Source organism: Bufo bufo, chromosome 3, assembly GCF_905171765.1.
Source record: "Bufo bufo chromosome 3, aBufBuf1.1, whole genome shotgun sequence".
Lineage (NCBI taxonomy): Eukaryota > Metazoa > Chordata > Amphibia > Anura > Bufonidae > Bufo > Bufo bufo.
In genome coordinates, this window is record NC_053391.1 from 461116497 (window position 1) to 461130785 (window position 14289).

Genomic DNA, 14289 nt, shown 5'->3' on the forward strand with positions numbered 1-14289 from the left:
CAAACCATAAGTCACGTTGTATTCAGCCCCTGCGGTCGAGCCAGTACGATGCCTCTTCAGGGGTAGCGAAGAATTTCACAAGCTCTTCATCTTGCACTCTGAGCCGTGCCGGATACATCATGGCGTAAATAAGTCCCTTCTCCCGTAGCCGGGTTCTCACCGCCGTAAATTGCCTACGCTGCTTCTGCACTTCTGTAGAAAAGTCCGGGTAGAAAGAGATCCGGGTGTTGTCAAAATGAATGTCCTTTAGGCGGCGAGCCGCTGCCAGAACGGCATCTCGGTCTCTATAATTTAGGACCTTGAAGATGAAAGGACGAGGCGGGGCCCCAGGAGGCAAAGGACGAGTGGGAATCCTGTGGGCCCGCTCCACTGCAAAAGTCCCTGAGAGATTTATAGGATCAAAGACCTGTTTTATAAGACGTTCCGCAAACTCCTCAGGGGAGGGACCCTCCGCCTTTTCAGGTAGTCCCATAATGCGGATATTGTTCCGTCTGTTACGGTTCTCGGCGTCCTCTACTTTCGCCATCAGGGTCTTGACTTGGTTCTGCAGAGCATTTATCGCAGAGTCTTCACGTTGAGCCCTGTCCTCCACGTCACTCAGCCTCCTCTCCACTTCAGTCGTTCTCTCCCGTATGTTATCAATATCCTGTCTGAGGAGAGTAAGATCTGCTTGGACATGATCAATTTTGACTGTAAGCGCCGTCTGGCAATTAGTGATGGCCGCCATAACTTTTGCAAGGTCCACCTCTGGACGTTCAGAAGAGGCCCCAACCTCCCGATCCTCTGTTTGGCTCATATTGTCCAGCATTAATTTAGGCGGGATAGCTGACCCTGAGGTGCCCGTTTTCCGGCCCATAAAGCGATCTCCCTTTCACCAGCAGCAGGGATAACGGCCCTCCGGCAATCACCCTCACTCAGGGGTAACAGGGTATCAGCCGCGCCACTTTCTTGAGTGAGTCTTTTCCTTGAAGCAAGGGACAGTCCCACTACACCCCAGCACAGCGGTACTCTCTACCAGGTACGATCCTCCTATATGTCAGGAGCATGCAAGCAGGAGATTCAACATCCAGCACAAGGCAACTGGACTTACTGTAGATTTCTTGAAAACGTTTCACTCGTTCTTCCAAAGAGCTTCTCAATTCAGAGAATTCATGTACAGTCACTCAGAATTGAGAAAGCTTGTTGGAAGAACGAGTGAAACGTTTTCAAGAAATCTACAGTAATTCCAGTTGCCTTGATTTATTCTTTACAGATATACCATGACCTGGATAAATGAGAACCTTCACAGACATGTCATTTTGGCCGATTGGCCCCTGAAAAAGCCCTTAAAGAAACCTGTCACATTAAACATGGTGTCTGAGCTGCAGGCAGCAAATTCTAGAGCAGGAGGAGCTGAGCAGATTGATATATAGTTTTGTAGGAAAAGATTCAGTATAATCTGTTTTTCATTCATTTAATTTCCTGCTCGTTCTGGGCTTTGAAGTCCAGGAGGTGGTCCTATCAGTGATAGACAGCTGTCTCTATCCACATTCATAGAGAGCAGGCTGTCAATTACTGATAGGACTGCCTCCTTGACTTTAAAGCCCAGAATGAGCAGGAATTTAAAGGAATGAAATACAACTTATAGTGAAACTTTTCCTATAAATCTGTAGATTTTTCTGATCAGCTCCTCCTGTTCTATAACATGCTGCCTGTAGATTACACTGCATATGTGAAACGGGCCTCAAGAGCTATGTGGAAAGCTAAAGTAAGAAGCTACAGTAAATGTTCTACTTTTGACCCCTAAGGAGCATGTTATCTGCAAGAAAGGAGTAAGCTCCAGGAAATAAGGAATTTAAAGATTAGTATTGTATTTCTGGCTACTACTGATCTGAAGCTTGCAGTAAGTCGATTACAAGTATTAGCCTTGGAAATGAACCTCTTATTTCTGGCCCTGGGTTGTTAAGCTACTAGTAAAAAGATAAAGGTTGCATGCTGATCATTGGAAAGAGTGTGTAATTATAAAAGCTAATTTTAGTTAGGGCAGACTTCATTTCTCATCCTTGTAAATGAAATTTCACAGGACCTGTGTCAAATCTAACACAGCTTGTCGAAAGGTTAATTATTTTCTGGTCAATTTACACCCAGAGGCTGTAAGGCCATTGTCAACAAGAATGTGTACAGTCACTGCCAGAAAAGCAGAAACTGTGCTTGAGATGTGAGACTTCAAACTTTTCAAAAATTTGAAAATTGAAACCTCGAATAATGGTAATTCTTTATACTCTAGTCTAACCTGTCAGTCTGCCATTATTTTGTGACGAACTAGGAAAATCCTCTTCTCTTAACAGTAGTGGTATCCAAAAGCTAGAAGAAAGGTAAAGTAAGAAGTGCATTCAAATGCTTGTGGCCCATTTATGTTTGTGATTGTGTTATCAACCAGCAAAGGCGCTCTCTCCCCAAGGAGGGATAGTAACCCCATCAACCAGCAATGCAGGTCTACTTTTCACGGTTTTGAAACCAATATGCAGTATAAAATTGTATTGGCTTACTCATGACGGCATCTCCATAAATCAGGCTGTGTTCTAGAAGGGTCAGTGGCATTATTTTGTGCAGGTTAAAGGACAAGCTTTGTGCTGGCTACATTATATTTTATCAAGACTGCGCTGACTAAAGACAATGGTGACAGGATAAACACTTCCTCTCTTTAGTTTACTAGAGATAAAATTTTTGTATTTTATGAAGTTTCTTAAAGGGAAAATGCCATCAGAAAATGACCTATTGTTTAAGCTTTTATGTAAAAAATATTTTTCAAGAATTTTCAGTGGTTAGATTTTATTTTCCATGTTAATATTTATATTTAAAAAAACAAACATAAAATCCAGTGCAAAAGCTGCAGGCCACTAGGCCAAATAGGCGCTACTTGTACAGATCACTTTTCATCATAATCATCACAGGCAGGATTACAGTGATATCTATCACCTATATACAGATAAGACATGATCCACTATCTAGCTTATCTACTCCTTCCTTGTACAATGACCTGTGCACAGGTCACAGAGCATACCTAAAAAAACTCTCCCGAAGAAGTCAATGAGTCCACTACAGACTGTCTATGGCCCATGTGGCTGCTATAAAACATATCTCTAAGGCCTCCTGCACACGAGCGTTTTTTTCCCCCCGTTTACTGGCCGTTTTTTGCGTTCCGTATACGGAACCATTCATTTCAATGGTTCCGCAAAAAAAACGGAATGTACTCCGTATGCATTCCGTTTCCGTATTTCCGTTGTTCCGTTTAAAGATAGAACATGTCCTATTATTGCCCGCAAATCCCGTTCCGTGGCTCCATTCAAGTCAATGGGTCCGCAAAAAAAGGAACACATACGGAAATGCATCCGTAGGTCTTCCGTTTCCGTTCCGTTTTTTGCGGAACCATCTATTGAAAATGTTATGCCCAGCCCAATTTTATCTATGTAATTACTGTATGTGCCATACGGAAAAACGGAACAGAAACGGAAACCCAACGGAAACAAAAAACGGAGCAACGGATCCGTGAAAAACTGACCGCAAAACACTGAAAAAGCCATACGGTCGTGTGCAGGAGGCCTAACAGTTCAGGCCTGATGGCAGCTTTATGTTCCGGAAATAAAACAGAAGAATCTATCAGAAAATAAAAGCAGATCAGAAAAAGGGTGTATTTCACGATCTGGTTTTAACTAGCAAAAAAAATGATGGATGACACATTTCCTAGATGTATGCTTCAACTTCTCACCATGTTATTTAACATTCTAAGTAGATAATGATTATTTTTCTAGACTATTACAGCCCTGCAATGATGGGTCTTAAAACTGACCAGGAAGTGCTTGGGTATCTGGTGAAGATTAAGATCCCAGCTGTAGCAGAATTAATAGACAGGCATGATTTGATGTGGACACTTTTGGTTTCCCGGTGGTTTATTTGTCTTTATATTGATATCCTTCCAATCGAGGTAAGTGCACTTTATGCTGCTGCTAGATCTAGTTTTATAGTCATGCATATTTCATTTTGGAAGTGTATGTTAACCAGTAAATTAAAGTATGTTACCTGAAAGATGCTTACACTATGTCTTGAACAACACTTTAATTGGCTGAGGTTTAAGGTATTTTGGTCCTTCAAGACCCAAGACCAGACATCTTACGCAGTTTAGCACTGTAATGAGAAGGGGTGTGGTCTAATGACATCAACACCCTATATTAGGTGTGCATAATTATTAGGCAACTTCCTTTCCTTTGGCAAAATGGGTCAAAAGAAGGACTTGACAGGCTCAGAAAAGTCAAAAATAGTGAGATATCTTGCAGAGGGATGCAGCACTCTTAAAATTGCAAAGCTTCTGAAGCGTGATCATCGAACAATCAAGCGTTTCATTCAAAATAGTCAACAGGGTCGCAAGAAGCGTGTGGAAAAACCAAGGCGCAAAATAACTGCCCATGAACTGAGAAAAGTCAAGCGTGCAGCTGCCAAGATGCCACTTGCCACCAGTTTGGCCATATTTCAGAGCTGCAACATCACTGGAGTGCCCAAAAGCACAAGGTGTGCAATACTCAGAGACATGGCCAAGGTAAGAAAGGCTGAAAGACGACCACCACTGAACAAGACACACAAGCTGAAACGTCAAGACTGGGCCAAGAAATATCTCAAGACTGATTTTTCTAAGGTTTTATGGACTGATGAAATGAGAGTGAGTCTTGATGGGCCAGATGGATGGGCCCGTGGCTGGATTGGTAAAGGGCAGAGAGCTCCAGTCCGACTCAGACGCCAGCAAGGTGGAGGTGTAGTACTGGTTTGGGCTGGTATCATCAAAGATGAGCTTGTGGGGCCTTTTCGGGTTGAGGATGGAGTCAAGCTCAACTCCCAGTCCTACTGCCAGTTTCTGGAAGACACCTTCTTCAAGCAGTGGTACAGGAAGAAGTCTGCATCCTTCAAGAAAAACATGATTTTCATGCAGGACAATGCTCCATCACACGCGTCCAAGTACTCCACAGCGTGGCTGGCAAGAAAGGGTATAAAAGAAGAAAATCTAATGACATGGCCTCCTTGTTCACCTGATCTGAACCCTATTGAGAACCTGTGGTCCATCATCAAATGTGAGATTTACAAGGAGGGAAAACAGTACACCTCTCTGAACAGTGTCTGGGAGGCTGTGGTTGCTGCTGCACGCAATGTTGATGGTGAACAGATCAAAACACTGACAGAATCCATGGATGGCAGGCTTTTGAGTGTCCTTGCAAAGAAAGGTGGCTATATTGGTCACTGATTTGTTTTTGTTTTGTTTTTGAATGTCAGAAATGTATATTTGTGAATGTTGAGATGTTATATTGGTTTCACTGGTAAAAATAAATAATTGAAATGGGTATATATTTGTTTTTTGTTAAGTTGCCTAATAATTATGCACAGTAATAGTCACCTGCACACACAGATATCCCCCTAAAATAGCTAAAACTAAAAACAAACTAAAAACTACTTCCAAAAATATTCAGCTTTGATATTAATGTGTTTTTTGGGTTCATTGAGAACATGGTTGTTGTTCAATAATAAAATTAATCCTCAAAAATACAACTTGCCTAATAATTCTGCACTCCCTGTATATCTGGCCCCCTGTCATACTCAAACTCACCAAAATAAGAAAGCAGAAAAGGCCCCTTTACCTTGCTCAATTGAGCAGACAATTATCAGGAAGGAAGCAGTCCTTCCCAACAATTGCCTGCTTGTCAGTGAAGGAGACCACTGCATTTACATGTAGCAATCTTCTCCACAGTATGAAGAGGAGTGATGGCTAATGCCATCGCTCATCCCCATACAGAATCATTGTTTGCCGGCAGCACGGTGCTATGTAGACTTCATGATCTGCTGCCGGCAAACTATGATTTAGGTGACCGCATGAACAATCCTATTAACTGATGAACATTTGTTTCACTCATTCACCAGGTAATCGGTTGCAGTTCTAGTATTGTTGACTTTAAAGTTACTTAATCTCCCAAATCTCACATATTCTTGAAGAATTGATGGGAATGAGATGTGACGTTTGGAAACAAAGTAGCAGATCATCAACATATAGAGCTGATTTATATTGAATTTGGCCTATTCTCTATCCGTGTATGTCAGTATTTTGTTGGTTCGCTGTTGCAAGGTGTTCCATAACAATAATGTACAGTAATGGTGATAGAGGACACCCTTGTCGAGTGCCTTCCTGAACATGGAAAGGTGTCGACAATGCCCTATGAATTCGGACATGTGCATGTAATATAGAGCTAAGATTATGTTGAGACAGCGAGGTAGTTTTTGATTATAGCTTGTTTTTTTTTTCCAGACAAACTGATTAGGGTAATTTGGTTGGAGCTAGCAGTGTGTGTGTGTGTGTGTGTGTGTGTGTATGTGTATATATATATATATATATGTGTGTGTATATATGTGTGTGTGTGTGTGTGTGTGTGTGTATATATATATATATATAACACCCCTAGTTATTGGTTGAGGTGTTTAATATTATCCTTACTGGTTAATAATATCCTTAATGGCTTAGAAGTTTCTCAGAAATTACATTTATCACTTAAATGGTGTTGCTTATAGCTTATTCTGTATACCACAACAGCTTATAAACTATCAACTGTATGATATGAGAAGTATATGGCCTTATAAGTCTCCTCACGTCGACTGAGGCACTCTCTCCTCAAGGAGATATAGTACCCCCATCCTGACTTGGCCTCACCCAGTTAAACCAGTACTCTCTGCTCTGCAGTGATGAGGGGCAATCACCCCAAAACAGCTGTCTGCAGATGAGATGCTGGCTTATTTAATGTCATGTCTCAAGGCATAAGGTCAACCACTGACTTACAGGATAGCTGCCTTACATCTGATTGCATTAGAGGTAGAGCTTGTTAAGAGCTCATTGCATCTCTTTCATCCCAGAATTCCAGAGGAGCATGTATGGCCTTATAAGTCTCCTCATGCCGATCGAGGTGCTCTCTCCCTAAGGAGAGAGAGGATCCCCCAAATCCTGACTTGGACCTCTCACCCAGTTAAGCCAGTACTCTCAGCTCTGCACTGATGAGTGGCAATCACCCCGAAACAGCTGTCTGCAGATGAGATCATGGCTTATTTAATATCAGAGTCCTGTCTTAAGGTCTATTTAAAAGGTCAAACATTGACGTATAGGATAGCTGCCTTACATCTGGTGGCATAAGAGGCAGAGCTTGGTAACAGCTCATTTGCATCCTTTTCTTCCTAGAATTTCAGAGCATGTATGGCCTATAAGTCTCCTCACACCGACCAAGGCACTCTGTCCCCAAGGAGAGAGAGTACCCCCAAAAAACAGTATATGACAAACTGTTGCCTTGTCTTGTACTTCAGCACTATTGACTTCCTATACATCCTTTTACACACAAAGAGTAATAGATGTATTTGTTTGTTTAGCACTATAAATGAAAAAATGGTTTTATACTTTACAGACTGTATTACGCATCTGGGACTGTTTATTCTATGAAGGATCAAAAATCATTTTTCGAGTGGCCTTAACACTAATAAAGCAACACCAAGCTCACATTTTGGAAGCCAAAAATTTCCCAGATGTGTGTGACAAGTTTAAAGACATAACAAAAGGGGCGTTTGTTACGGAATGTCATCTCTTCATGCAGGTATGGGAAGAAATTTAGATAACTGTTTATTTTTTGGTTGTCCCCCTCTGTTTCAGTAATTTTTCAGAAGAATCAAAATAATAAAAAAATAGATATATGTGAAATAAGGAAAAAAGGCACCGTATTACTATAAACTTTATTTTCAAGGTGGTTTGTACATTATAGGCCTTAGGCCTCATGCACACGGCCGTTGTACGGCCGTTCCGTGCATTGGGACCGCATTTTGTGGTCCCCAATGCACGGCCCCATCCATGCAGCATCTGCGACGGATCCAGACCCATTCAACTTGAATAGGTCTGTGATCCGTCCGCACCATAAAAAAATAGAACGAGTTCTATTTTTTTTTTTGCAGTGCGGAGGCACGGACAGAAACTCGACAGAAGCACGCCGTAGTGCTTCTGTGGGGTTCCGTGACTTCGTTCCACACCGCAGCGCCGGATCACCGCAGCTCCGGGGTGCACACGGCCGGTGCCCGTGCATTGCGGACCCGCGGTATGCGGGCAATAATATGGCCACGGCCGGGCTGTGTGCATGCGGCCTTATACACCACAATAACCTCACTGATATCACTAAAGGCTCATACACATGACAGTGATCAGCCCTGGAAACAGTCTGGGGTCATTTATTAAGACTGTCTGTTTTAGATGCCAGTCTTAGTAACCCCTATAACTGGCGGTGGATCCGCTGAAGTTATGAAGATGCACCGGCATGACCACCACTGCTGGATTGGGTGGTCGTAACTATGGAAACAAGCAGTGTATAATGTGATGGAAAAATGATCACATTAGTAAGTGCCTTGTGTTCACTTTCTCTACATGATAAATGCCACTTGCTGAAGTGAGACAACCACTTTAAAGCCAGAAGTAATGGAATCAGTTATGAGAAACACTTTCTTGGCACACGCTATTGCTTCTCTCCGGAGTTTTAACATTTCATGTGCACCCTCCATCCGAAACAGACACCTCTCTAATTAGGCTTTACACTTCGGCCAGATAGTGAAGGGGAAACAAATGAAGGTAGTTTGCTAAGAAATTAGCAAAATCAGATAATTATTATTATTTTTTTTTTTATTTTATTTTTTTTCAATAAAACAAAAAAATGTTTCTCTTTCCAGAAAATCTTCACCGAACCTGGAAGTTTGTCAAGAAGTACAATTAATAAATTAAGAGAACTCTGTCGCGCACAGTTACTCACTCAGGAATAATGGAAAACTGACAGCAATGACTGACACATTCCTTCAAAGTAATAATTGCACTGAATAACCTGTTGATGTCTAGCGCAGCATATTGTTACAGAGTATGTTGAAGTCTAGGCTGTGAATGGTTAGAGGAGATTTCCCCCTAAAATGTAAAAATGTATTTATTATCATATATTAGTGAATCAGAAGTTAGAACAGCAGCCAAAGTGTATTTATTCAGTTTCTTTTACTTACAGATACACTGACTCTTTTGTATACAATTGTACCTTTTCTATTCTGTTCTGAAAGTCATCACAGGACATGCAGCTATATTGGTTGTCACATTTGAATATGCTTCCTAGAAACCAACAGCAAACTTATACAGGTGAAACTCGAAAAATTAGAATATCGTGCAAAAGTCCATTTATTTCAGTAATGCAACTTAAAAGGAATTGCATTAATGCGGCTTAAAATTAGAATTTTGTGAAAAGGTTCAATATTCTAGGCTCAAAGTGTCACACTCTAGTCAGCTTATTAATCCATATCCCCTGAGCAAAGGGTACCTTTAAAATTGTGACTTTGGGGTTTCATAAACTGTAAGCCATAATCATCCAAATTATAACAAATAAAGGCTTGAAATATCTCGCTTTGCATGTAATGAGTCTCTCTCATATATTAGTTTCACCTTTAAGTTGCATCACTGAAATAAATGAACTTTGCACGATATTCAGATTTTTTTGAGTTTTGTTCTGCTACGCTGTTGGTGTAGCTTCCATTCACTAAGACGCCTGGGGCCTGCGTTTAGTACCAAATCCCCATAGAAATGGCGAGTTGGAACAACAGATTTGTGAATATGTCCATTAAATTGAAAACTTGGGTAACCCTTGAAAATGTAGTAAAATAACCAAAGAATTACTACTCGCCCCTTTTCTCCCCTACTTCTTCCAGCGTTGAGCCCTGGTCCTTCCCACTGCTGTTTGTTTTTCTAGCTGTCGCGGTGATGTTTCGTGCATACAAGTCACTGCTGCAGCCAATCACTGGCCTCAGCAGTGACATCCCGTATACTGCTGAGGCCAATTGGCTGTAGCGGTGACCTATGTGCACAGAATGTCGCTGATGCAACCAGGAAGATGACATTAGCAGCGGAGAGGACCAGAGCTCAGAAGTGGAAGCAGCAGGGAGAAAAGGGCATGACTACTGATTTAGTTTGTTATTTTACCATATTTAAAGGGGCTCCCTGCATTTTTAACTCTGACAACCTCTTTAAGTAAACCCAATTAACAAACTTTGTCTGTTGCTCTAGATTCTGATTTACTAATATACAGCAAGTTTTCACATTTTCACTGCAAATCTTTCACAGGACACTGACTATTAGTACAGGCCATTGGCTTGCCTTTAAGTACTTAAAGGTTATGGACTTCCTTTGGGCAATTTTTTTTAATAATTGCATTCTGCTCATTTTGGGCATTTTTTTTCAGTTGGTGTTATACACTGAACCCATAAGGGAGCTGCTCTGATGGTTCAATCTGTGGCTTTTATATGTACTTTCCTGGTAGCTCATAAACACTCATTACAGCTAAATTCTTATCAAACTAATAAGAATATGGCTTAAATGAGTGTTTAAGAGCTGTCAGTGAAGCACACATGGAACCATCAGAGCAGCTTCCTGATGGATTCCATGTGGCACAGAGTAAGGGCTCATGTACACAAACTTATTTTTTTTCCATGTCCGTTCCATATTTTTTTTGTGGACCGTATGCGGAACCATTCATTTCAATGCATCCACAAAAAAAATGGAAGTTACTCCGTGTGCATTCCTTTTCCGTTCCGCAAAAAATTAGAACATGTCTTATTATTGTCCGCATTACGGACAAAAATAGTATTGTTCTATTAGGGGCCAGCTGTTCCGCTCTGCAAAATACGGAATGCACACGGACGTCATCCATATTTTTTGCGGATCTGTTTTTTGTGAACCGCAAAGCAGCATGAGCCCTGTAGATGTAGTGAAAACTGTTGAGGAAAAGTTACAAAATTTCAAGACCAATTGAAAAAAATTATTTTAAGCCCAAAGAATTGCCCCAAAAGGTGTCCATGGCCATTAAACACTCTTCCTTTTGTACTGTATGTAATTGGTAGATACGACCAATAATTTTTTTTATTTTTACAGAAGTAATACAGATGCAATCAAAATAAACCTGTATTGTACTATACACTACTGGTTAAATGAACTGTATTTGTAATAAAATATTTATTACAGCCTGTGACATTTTTTACTTTACATGAAACGTATAAACAATTAATAATGGAATTCCCAAGCAGAGAGAGAAATCATGGTTGTAAGTAAAATTAGTGATTAGGGTGAGCGAACACCTGGAAGTTCGGGTTCGGCCAAACTTCGCCTCAAAGTTCGGGTACGGGACCCGAACTTGACCCCGAACCCCATTGAAGTCAATAGGGACCCGAACTTTGGGGCACTAAAATGCCTGTAAAATAGACATAGTAAGGGCTAGAGGGCTGCAAAAGGAAGCAAAATAGGGGTAAGAGCAGGACAATTGCCCTGCAAACAAATGTGGATAGGGAAATGACTTAAAATAACATAGAATAGAAAAAAATAAAAAATAATAATCTTGAACTAGGACAAAGTAAAAGTGGAGTAGGAGGTTGAGGAGGCGGTGGACGTGGTCCTTGTTGTCCTCCGCTTGTCTGTGATCACCTTCCCCTGCCATGCTAAATGCACGTTCGGACAATACAGGGCAGGGCAATACAATGCAGGGCAGGCCAGCACCTCCAAGGCGTAAAGGGCAAGCTCAGGCCATGTGCCTAATTTGGAGACCCAGAAGTTGAATGGGGCAGACCCATCAGTCAGTACGTATAGGCGTGTGCACACGTACTGTTCTACCATGTTGCTGAAATGCTGCCTCCTGCTAAGACATTCCGTATCAGCTGGTGGTGCTGGTTGTTGTGGCGTGCTGACAAAACTTTTCCACATTTCGGCCATGCTAACCCTCCCTTCTGAGGTGCTGGTGGTGCCCCAGCTGCGTTGGCGACTCCTCCTCTGCCTTCGCCTTGTGCTTCCAATGAGCCCACGGTATCAGGTGGGAATGCCATCAGCAGCGTGTCTACCAGCGTGCGCTTGTACTCGCGCAACTTCCTATCACGCTCCAGTGACGGAATTAAGGATGGCACGTTGTCCATGTAGGGTGGCCACCCAGTAATCAGCACTGGTGAGAATGTGGGCAACTCGGTTAGTGCGCAGGCACTGCAGCATGTAGTCGCTCGTGTACCAGGCTGCCCAGAGGCAATGACAAGCTGTCTTCTGTGGGAGGTGTATCGTCTGTGTCCTCTGTATCCCCCCAAGCCACGCTCCACTGATGTTGAGTTGCTTTGGGTGCCACCCTGCTGTGAACACAGTTCCTCCTTATCATCATCCTCCTCCTCCACATCCTCCAGAACTGTGCCCTGGCTCTTCCTCCTGTGCCACATCCTCTTCCATCATCGCCCAAAGTGTTTTTTCAAGGAGACATAGAAGTGGGATAGTAAAGCTGAGGACTGTGGCCATGTTGGTGCAGTACTTGAAACAGCGCAACACGGCATACACATCCCGCATGGAGGCCCACTCGTTGGTGGTGAAGTGTGCTGTTCCACAGAGCGACTCGCCCATGCGTGCTGCAGCTGAGACTCCACTATCGCCTGCTGCTGCTCACACAGTCTCTCCAGCATGTGCAAGGTGGAGTTCCACCTTGTGGGTATGTCACATTTGAGGCGGTGAAGTTATGCTGCAGCGCAGACAGGCGAGCAGCAGCAGGGTGAGAACGCCAAAAGCGTGTTGAGACGGCCCACACTTTCTGCAGCAGTTCTGACATATCGGGGTAATTTTTCAGGAACCTGTGCATAACAAAATTCAGCACATGCGCCAGGCAAAGGATGTGCGTCAAACCGGCTAGGCCCAGAGCTGCTACGAGATTTCGCCCGTTATCGCACACCACCAGGCCGGGCTTGAGGCTCAGTGGTACCAACCATTCATTGGTCTGTTGTTCTATGCCTGTCCACAGCTCCTGCGCGGTGTGGGTTTTTTCCCCCGAACAGATTGATGATGATTTTCAAAACTGCCTGGTATCGTTTCCCCCTGGCTGTGCTGAAGTTGGTGGTGAAGGTGTTACACTGACAGGATGAGGAGGTGGTAGAGGAGGAAGTGGAGTAGGAGGAGGAGGCAAAGAGAAACGTCCTGCAATCCTCGGTGGCGGAAGGACATGCGCCAAACTGCTATCCGCCTCAGGCCAAGCCGCCACTGCATTTACCCAGTGTGCAGTTAGGGAGATATAACGTCCCTGACTGTGCTTACTGGTCCACGTATTGGTGGTTATGTGGCTCTTGCCACAGATGGCGTTGCGCAGTGCACACTCAATTTTGTCCGCCACTTGGTTGTGCAGGGCAGGGATGGCTCGCCTGGAAAAGTAGTGGCGGCTGTGATTCACGTACTGTGGGACAGCCACCGCCATAAGGTTTTTAAAAGTCTCCAACTCCACCAGACAGAATGACAGCATTTCAAAGGCCAGGAATTTTGAAGTGCTGGCATTCAGTGCCAGGGATCGTGGGTGGGTAGGGGGGTACTTCCTCTTTCTCTCCAGTGTTTGGGAGATGGACAGATGAACGCTTCCATGGGACAGTGTGGTGATGCTTGGCGATGGTGACGGAGGTGTTGCTGGGTGGCAGGTGCCACTGTCTCTCCAGAGGGGGGAGGAAGAGGACAGAGACTGCAGCAGTAGAGGGAACAGGAGGAGCCTGAAATCTTTCGTGGTTTTTAAGGTGTTTACTCCACTGCAACTCGTGCTTCGCACTTAGATGCCTGGTCATGCAGGTGGTGCTCAGGTTTAGAACATTTATGCCTCGCTTCAGGCTCTGATTGCACAGCGTGCAAACCACTCTCTTGTCGTCAGCACATTGTCTGAAGAACTGCCACGCCAGGGAACTCCTTGGAGCTGGCTTTGGTGTGCATAGTCCCTGGGTGCGTTGGGCGTTAGAAGGGGTACTGGCTAGGGGACAGCTGCTCTGCTTTTGCACCCTGCTCCCTTTTTTGCTGTGCGGCTGGTGCTGTGTGACCACCACCTCCTCTGAACTGCACACGTCACTCGCATGACCTTGATTCCATGTGGGGTCTAGGACCTCCTCATCCTCCACATCATCTTCCACCAGCTCTTCACCTCTGCCCTCCTTGCTGGTCTGCAGAAAGCCGCAGCAGTTGGCACCTGTGTTTCGTCATCAGAGACGTGCTGCGGTGGTCCTCCCATGTCCACATCCTGAACATAAGTGGTTGGACATCGGTGCACTCAATCTCTTCCACTTCTGGGGCAGGGCTATGTGGAAAGCCCACGGAAACCCTGCCAGCAGAGTCCTCAAAAAGCATAAGAGATTGCTGCATGACTTGGGGCTCAGACTGCTTGGCTGATTTGCAAGGGGGTGAGGTAA

At 43.7% G+C, this 14289-nt stretch overlaps 1 protein-coding gene across 2 annotated transcripts in view; it reads left to right on the forward strand.

Annotated features, from left to right (window-relative positions):
• The window catches only part of GRTP1 (growth hormone regulated TBC protein 1), a 77281-nt gene that overhangs the window by 50934 nt on the left and 12058 nt on the right, over window positions 1–14289 (forward strand). Inside the window, exons 7-9 of one of the 2 annotated variants that reach the window (XM_040425182.1) lie at window positions 3792–3964; window positions 7461–7646; window positions 8761–8888. In XM_040425182.1, coding sequence (XP_040281116.1) covers window positions 3792–3964; window positions 7461–7646; window positions 8761–8850 — 449 coding nt within the window. In that variant the 3' untranslated portion in view covers window positions 8851–8888. Of the gene's footprint in view, window positions 1–3791; window positions 3965–7460; window positions 7647–8760; window positions 9315–14289 lie in introns of those variants that run through there. The other variant, XM_040425181.1, reaches the window with a different exon arrangement.